The following is an 8,227-nucleotide window of genomic DNA, read 5'->3' as shown; positions in this document are numbered from 1 at the left end:
ACAAGTGCAAAAGTGCGAAAATAATCAAAGGTTATACTAATACACGAGTCGGATCTAAGTGATTCATCTTGTCTATCTGTTTTTATTTTTATTTTATTTTTCAGCATTTAGTTAGTTTTTATTTTCTTAGTTTAAAAATCTTTTCTAACTTTTTGATTTGATTAGACGTTGAGGATAAACCGGTACTAAAAGCTCTTGTGTCTTTGGACGACCTCGGTATCTTACCAACACTATACTACGTCCACGATGGGTGCACTTGCCCATATGTGTGTTTAGTGTTAGTAAATATCGTGTTTTATAAATTTAAAACTTGGCTAAAAGTGTAAAAAGGGCTTAAAATATACATCTAAATTATGTTACACTACTCACGCATCAAGTTTTTGGCGCCGTTGCCGGGGACACAAGGATTTTAAGAAAGTTAGGAATCAACGGCCTAATCATATTTTTATTTTTCTTTTTTATTTTTTAGGATTTTCTTAGTTTTTCAGCTTCTGCAGAGCTTAGCACGGGCCGTGCCCGCTGAACACGCCCCCGTGCTCAATCATTGGAACTTGCAATCCTGTTTTAAGTCAGACAGTAAGCTGAACACGGGGCCGTGCTCACTCAACACGCCCCCGTGCCCAAGATTCACTTACTGAAAACAGAACCGTTAGATCCCGGCGGTTGGTAATTTCTGACATAAACATGAGTGATAGTAATGCTTTTTACTTTCGGCACTCTTATGGTACGTGGTGTCAATTATGTGGAGGCGAACATAAAGAATTAGAATGTTACTTTCTAAATTATAGGCCCCACTACATAGACGCACCGATTCCTTATAACCTTAAGAGGGGCGAAAGTAAAAATAAGCACTATCTCTCCCTCGAATGCGCCCAGCCAGATATTCTAGGAGAAATGCTCCTTGACGAGTTATTTCAACTAGAAGAGCTAATTCTAAATTGGTCAAAAGAGCTTAAGAAGGATTTTATTGATCCACCCCAAGACGATGATCATGAGGAAATGTTGGGATCGCATTCCGACAACCTCGTTGCTCCCGAAAATACCTTCATACCTAGCGAAGACTTGGACGATAGTCGTCCCTGTGCCGATTGTGCCGTGAAGGACTCTCCATCAACTTCGTTCGGTGCATACATAGACCTGAGCGATTCGGCATACACCTTCTTTAACGAGAGCACGGGAAAGGGTTGGACTTGTCCACCTAGAATGAAAATAGGAATTACCCTCACCGACAACCTCTTGCGTTCTCGCCTTAGTCTAGGACAATTAAGGTATCTTAGGCACTTTGGGGTTGTTCCAACCAGTCAAGAGCCACCCGATACTATTAAGTTCCTTAAAAAAATTTTTTAGACAAACTCCATAAAACAGTCTCTCGACACGGGGCTGTGTCCATCCAACACGCCCCCGTGCCCACCAAAAGATTCCCTTCTGATCCTTACGTCAGAATACGGACAAACTGTGTCAGAATTCCATCTGCACATGGGGCCGTGCCCACTGAACACGGGGCCGTGTCCAGGATGCTGTCGTTTTCTATAAATGCAGCCAAGAATTCTGCACATTTAGACCAACTTGGGACAGAGATTTGAAGGAATCTTCTCTCAACTAACCTAGGTAAGTTCTAAAAGAAGGTTCCAACAACCCATCTTGTCCTTTCCTCTTTTAACCATTTCCTTCTTCTTCATCTTTCTCCAAGAACCTCCATTAAAGTTTGAATTTTTCAAGCTTTGTGGTAGGGATTGATGAGTTTTGATCAGGGAATCTTAGTAAAAATATGTTGTAAAACATTGTTTTAAGTTACTAATATTTAAAAAGACCCCACAAGTTCAGAAAATAACTTAAAACTTCAAGTTTCCCTGCTCCAAAACTCTGCAGAAAGATGAACACGGGGCCGTGCTCACTGGGCACGGGGCCGTGTCCGGTCTACTATTTCAACAAATAAACTATCTTTAGTTTGTTTTTCGTAGAATGTCGAGTGAAAACAGCGAAACATCGTCCGTGCATTCATCAGACAACTGAAGAGGAAGGAGGCCCTCCATTGAAGCTACACTTGTGCATTATGTAATAGCATTAAGGGAGGCCCTCGACGAAATGACGTCAGTAGAGGAGGTCTTAATCGACCGTATTAACGATCTTACGGTGGGACTTGAGAGTAACTTCGAAGAAATTAACCTCTTGCACCAGAGGTTAAATATTCTTGTGACACCCCCGATGGATCTGGTCCTCCCTCAACAGGATTGGAACCTGGCACTCGGAGTTAACAACCCTACCGGGTGGGACGACTTTCAGGCGGAACCTCCCATGGAGCACGAACAAGAGATCCCGGTGGAAATCGCAACTCCTCAAACTGACGCTAATGAGCCCTCTTTTCTCCTTCCAAGGGAGGTGGAGGAGTGGCTCGCCGACATATGAGGAAAACCACACCCGGAAGAAGGAGTTCTATAAGGCCATATCTAACCAAGACTACTAGCTTCTTGGAAATTTTGCTAATTAAAATAATGTGTAGGCTAGAACTCCAAGGTTTAATGTTTCTTTGTTTTCTTATCTAGCTTAATATAAATTTAGGACTATGTAAGATCTCTCTATGATTTCAATGAAATGATGGTTTTAAAGTTTGAATGGTCCATAATAAATAAAACACACTCATGGTGGTAAAGGATGAAAAGGGAAACGAGAAACATGGCCCCATGCACAAGAACAAGGCAACCCGACATCAATTTCTCCAATACAGAAGGTTCAACACAGGCCGTGTCCAACCAACACGGCCCCGTGCTGAACCCCCTGCAGAAAAATGCCCAGTTCAGGTAACTGGACACGGGCCGTGTTCACCAGACACGCCCCCGTGTCCAGGCTTCTGTTTCTTTTCTTTATTTTTCGTTACTGGCACCTGAACACGGGGCCGTGTCCGGTCCCCACGGGGCCGTGTCCAGACTACCAGTAACACAAATCTTTGCTTTTAACACCATATTACACATCTAACCAACCTAAAAATTTATTTTTGGGACACATTGAGGACAATGTGTAATTTAAGTGTGGGGGCAAGCTAAAACCTTGAAATTTTGCAAGTCCTAATAACAAGCCTTACACAAAACTCTATTGGAACCGCTAAACACCCCAAATATTTTTCAAAAATTTTCATTTTTTTTACTTGTCTAAAGTTTAAGTTAGGAATCCTAAGATTAATAAGGTTATATTTTTACAAATTTACAACCGAGAGCGTCGTGATAAAAAGAACCAACATAAGAAAATTATGAAACGACATGACAAGCTTAGTTAAAATTTGATTATATATATACTTGATCACATAGAAAAACCCATTCCCACAAAAAGTGAGTTTTGAGCCTTTATTGAGCATACAAATTTACATCTTTAGACTAAATGCTCATTTTTCGTTTCTTGTGTGATTAGCCGCTTGGTTCTTACGACTCTAGAACTTGCCACGACGATTCATTCCCGGTCCTTACCAACTTAAACCTAAGTAAGTAAATGATGGAGGCATTAGGACTAACCCTTTTTCTTTCCACACCATTATTTTTCATATTCTTTTTTTACCACCTACCCAAAATCCCCCTAGTTACCCCTTTGAGCCTAAACCTTTCATTTCTTTACCCTAAAACCTTTTTACCCACCAAAAAAAAAAACCCTTTTTTATTTTTACCCTTTATTTTAGTAGCAAGCTCGGTTTTCGTGTGACTAAAAAAATGAAGTTAGAAATAAACAAACAAAGCTCTTGAAACAAAAGCTTGTTTGAAGAAATACTTCGAAATAAAAAGTCACTAAAACAAAGTGTTTTACGAAAACCGACGTTTTTCGCCCTTTTCCACTAACTCATTCACCCACCTTTAGCCCAAGCCTTTTCCCGAAAAAGTCCTCTTGATATTTACAAAGGTAACAAGTTAAAAAGGAGGAGGATTGATCGCTTGGCAAGCTTATGGTATGAATAAGTTCCATGCCGCTCTCGAGTGATTCACTAAAAATACACCTTCGGCCGAGTGTGAGTGATTTCTCCCGTGAGGTATGTGAACTTGTATATAAATGGAATTTTAAAAAGGCATGTTATGCCCAAATAAGTAATTTTTCCTATGAAACGTTCTAAACAAATCATAACGAATATGATTGTAAATAAATAAAGATAAAACACAAAAGGATCTTGGATTCCCGACACTCTATGACAAGCCAAAACCTTCTCTTCTACCCATTCCATTTGGGAGTGTAAGCCACATATTTAAGAGTTTTGCTTGAGGACAAGCAAAAGTTCAAGTGTGGGGGTATTTGATGTGTGTAAAATGCAACATATAAATTACATCAAATAAGGCATAAAACTAACCCTTTTTAAGTACTAATGTTGGAAAAAGAGTGCTTTTGTCTTCCTTTTGTATTTTCAGGATTAAATGAGCTCAAATTCACAAAAGAAGCAAAAAGACAGCTAAATCTAACATAAATACAAGAAAAGGAACATAAGTGGATTGCCCGACCCCTCAACAGCATCCTCCCAAGCAAAATAGAGAAGGCAGAAGACTGAACACGCCCCGTGCTCAGCCAGCACGGGGCCGTGCCCAAGAAGCAGCAGAAAAGAAAAACCTATAGAAGCTTCTATTGCCCACCACGGGGCCGTGTCCAGTGAACACGGGGGCGTGGAGAAAGTACAGCAGACGCATTAATTGTAATTGCGAATTACAATTTATGAGGAGAGAGAGTGTCAGACAGGCACGGGGGCGTGTCCAGCGGACACGGGGCCGTGCCCAGCCTTCTGTTCAGCCTATAAATAGGAGTGCTTGGTTTCATTGCAACTCATCCCTTGGCACACCACCTCTCTCACACTTCATCCACCACCCACCACCACCATAACACCATCATCCACCACCACCATCCATTGTCCATCATAGAGTGTGTGAGTCATCTTGGGATCCAAGATTGATCGTAAGAGTTCTTGACAATCAAGGCCATGTTTGCCTAAGTCTCTTACATCACTTGGTGAAGACAAGTGTTTAGTATAATACTTTTTATTTTTAATCTTTTGCACTTTTTATTTGGTTTTGTATTAATGACTTTAATAACTAGTTGCTTATGTTGAAGGTGATCTTTCCTATCGTTTGTCCGTTGTGTCTTGTCATTATTTTACTGTCTATATAAAATAAAAGATTTTCACCATTCATATCTCCACGGTCTATATGGAGGTATGTTGGCTACCTGGTCGGGGGTTAAGGGAACGGTTTGGTAAGGGTCTTGCCCTTGTTCAGCGTTTAGAGGTCCTGCAAGGGACCTTGGTCAAATTTAGTAGGATCTCCTTCAATGCCCATAGGTATTGGATGGCGGGGATCCAAACTCTTTGACCCCCTCGTAAGTTAACTACTATTAATACTATAACCCGGCTATTTAGGACTGTATCCCTGCTGACTCGGACTACTTAGTCGAGGGTAACGTCACCGCCAAAAGTGGGGCCTACCACAATTTGCATTAATAACTTAATTCATTATCTTCCAATAATCCAACCCTTTAGGATTGTATCCTTGCTGACTCAAACTACTGGGTTGAGGGTAACGTCGCCTTCAAAAGAGGGGCCTACTACAATAACTAAGATAATCTCTTAAACAAGTGCAAAAGTGCGAAAATAATCAAAGATTATACTAATACACGAGTCGGATCCAAGTGATTCATCTTGTCTATCTGTTTTTATTTTATTTTTCAGCATTTAGTTAGTTTTTATTTTCTTAGTTTAAAAATCTTTTCTAACTTTTTGATGTGATTAGACGTTGAGGATAAACCGGTACTAAAAGCTCTTGTGTCCTTGGACGACCTCGGTATCTTACCAACACTATACTATGTCCACGATGGGTGCACTTGCCCATATGTGTGTTTAGTGTTAGTAAATATCGTGTTTTATAAATTTAAAACTTGGCTAAAAGTGTAAAAAGGGCTTAAAATATACATCTAAATTATGTTACACTACTCACGCATCAAACTCCATAGTTGGTGAACCGTTCACTAAAACTGACGCCTTTGAAGAAATAAGAGTAGCCATAATCCAACCTCTCCAACGCTCCGGGAAATTCATTTGAGCCATAATCGAGTCTAAAAAATTCCAATTTAGTGAATCATAGGCTTTATTGATGCAATCTTCAATATCATGCCCGATTTCTTAACTTTCTTCATCCATGCTATCATTTCGTTTAGTATCAAGGGTCCATCCGAGATATTCCTCCCAGCCAAGAATGCAGATTGTACTTCTGACACGAGTTTGCCAATCACTCTCCTGAGCCTATTCACCAACACCTTCGAGATTGCTTTATTGACTACACCAATCAAACTAATACGGCGAAAGTTTGATGGGGTCGTAGGATCCTTAACTTTCGGAATTAAAGCAATGAATGACGATGAACAACATCGGTTAATAGAACCATTGGCATAAAATTCATGGAATAAACGAAGGAAATCGCCTTGAAAGCTATCCCAATTGTTTTTTATGAATTTAAAATTGAAGCCATTCGGACCCGGAGCTCGATCCCCCACACAATCCCATATTGATTCCTTTATCTCAACAACAGAAAACGGCTCAGTAAGGGCATCCGCCTCAGCTGGCGAGAGCGAGACTAAATTAAAACAAGTAATAGATGGCCTGTCGTTCAGTGGTTCCACAAATTGATTCGAGAAAAATGCAAAAAAAGCTTCTTTAATAGCAACTGGATCCGAGCACCATACACCATCAATCATAAGACCATTAATGCGATTATTACTAATATTGGAATTAATAACACTGTGGTAAAAGGCCGAGTTTTCATCACCATACAAGGCCCACCTAGCTCGGGATTTTTCCTATTATCTGATAATTTCCTCCGATCCGCTTCTAAGATGTTGTTAATACATTTGGCTCTTTCAGCTAGCTCCCCGTCATCAAGAACACGAACTTCGGCCAACTTTTCCAAAGTACAAATGCGATTCTTGTTATTTAAGTAGGCCCCTTCTGATCTAACACGCTCAATCTTTAACCAAGCTTTGATCTTATTCTTCAGCCACCTAAGCTTAACAGAGAGAGCCAGATCCGCTGGACCATTGAATGTGAACTCTTGGCACCATTGTTTCACTAAACCCAGAAAACCAGGTATCTCCATCCATGAATTAAAGCACCGAAACGGGATATGACCAAAATCTGGTGGAATAGTGGATAATAATATAGGTCTATGATCCGATGCATCGCGATTAAGAGCCAAAACCGATGCAGTCGGCCATTTCTCCATAAAACCAAGACATACAAGAAACCAATCCAACTTACTTAACTTATCTCCACGGTCAGAAATATATGTAAATCTACCCCCGCCCATTTGGTACTCAATTAGACCCGCGGATAGTATAAATTGATTGAATGACTCCGCATTTGAAGCAAAGAATTCAGAATTAAATCTCTCCGACTCATCCCTAACTTCATTGAAATCTCCCATGAAGACCCACAACCCTTGGATCGAGTTTTTAATCCCGAGCAACCTATCCCATAAACTCCTTCTAACTGAAGCATCATTAGAGGCATAGATGTTCACCAAATTGATACGGACCCCTAATTGAATCAATGACCCAGACAGGACTAAAAATTGACGATCCTTGATTACATTATCACAAACAAACATACCCGGATTCCAAAGACAGGCGAGTCCCCCTGATCTGCCCTCCGCATTCACAGTTTCCAGATTATATGCCGACCGACCCCAAAGTCCATTGAACATGAAATTCGCCGATGGACCCAGCTTTGTTTCTTGAATCGCCAAAAAATGAACTCCATAAGAAGTTAAAATACCCCTGACCTAGTCAACTTTACGGGAATCCCGTACCCCCCTAAGATTTACCGAGAGACAATTCATCGCAAACTATCAGAGACACCTTCACTTTGAACAATTACTCTAGTCACCTCTTCGAATCCAAGTAAATTCACACCCACTTTAGAACCAATGTCAACTGTAGCTTGAACTTCCTCCATGATTACCGGATCTGGATCGGCCGGAAATGGACTATGTCCGGCAATTACTTCCGGCGGCCTGGTCGGCCTGGCATCAAATGCTTCACCGCCCAGCATTGCCTCCGATTGCATATGATTATCTACTTCCGTAGGAGCTCCATAAGAATATGAGTTATCTGAAGTCGGTCTGTTAAGGTCAAAGGAGAAGTCACCAGATGCTGGATTTTGAGAGAACCCTCTTACAGGTGGGCCTTGCATTGATCCAGAAGAAGGTGGGCTCCTATCATC

The 8,227-nt window shown here is 40.8% G+C and overlaps 1 protein-coding gene across 1 annotated transcript; it reads right to left on the bottom strand.

Moving 5' to 3' along the window:
- Nucleotides 1-6,081: 6,081 nt before the first annotated feature.
- LOC110928010 lies at nt 6,082-7,709 on the bottom strand. Its single transcript, XM_022171273.1, has 2 exons — nt 6,782-7,709; nt 6,082-6,674 (listed from the first exon to the last, which is right to left on the bottom strand). The coding sequence occupies exons 1-2, from the start codon at nt 7,707-7,709 to the stop codon at nt 6,082-6,084; spliced, it is 1,521 nt and encodes a 506-aa protein (XP_022026965.1).
- Between the last annotated feature and the right edge of the window lie 518 nt (nt 7,710-8,227).

The sequence above is a fragment of the Helianthus annuus genome, chromosome 2 (assembly GCF_002127325.2).
Source record: "Helianthus annuus cultivar XRQ/B chromosome 2, HanXRQr2.0-SUNRISE, whole genome shotgun sequence".
NCBI classification, from domain to species: Eukaryota; Viridiplantae; Streptophyta; class Magnoliopsida; order Asterales; family Asteraceae; genus Helianthus; species Helianthus annuus.
This window is presented reverse-complemented; position numbering and strand designations above follow the sequence as displayed.

Excerpts from the sequence above, each read along its gene's own strand:
- LOC110928010 (XM_022171273.1), bottom strand. The coding sequence starts at position 7,709 with ATGTTCAATGGACTTTGGGGTCGGTCGGCATATAATCTGGAAACTGTG. Across the intron at positions 6,675-6,781 it reads TCCCGAGCTAGGTGGGCCTT|TTGCTATTAAAGAAGCTTTT; the intron begins GTATGGTGATGA and ends GCTCGGATCCAG.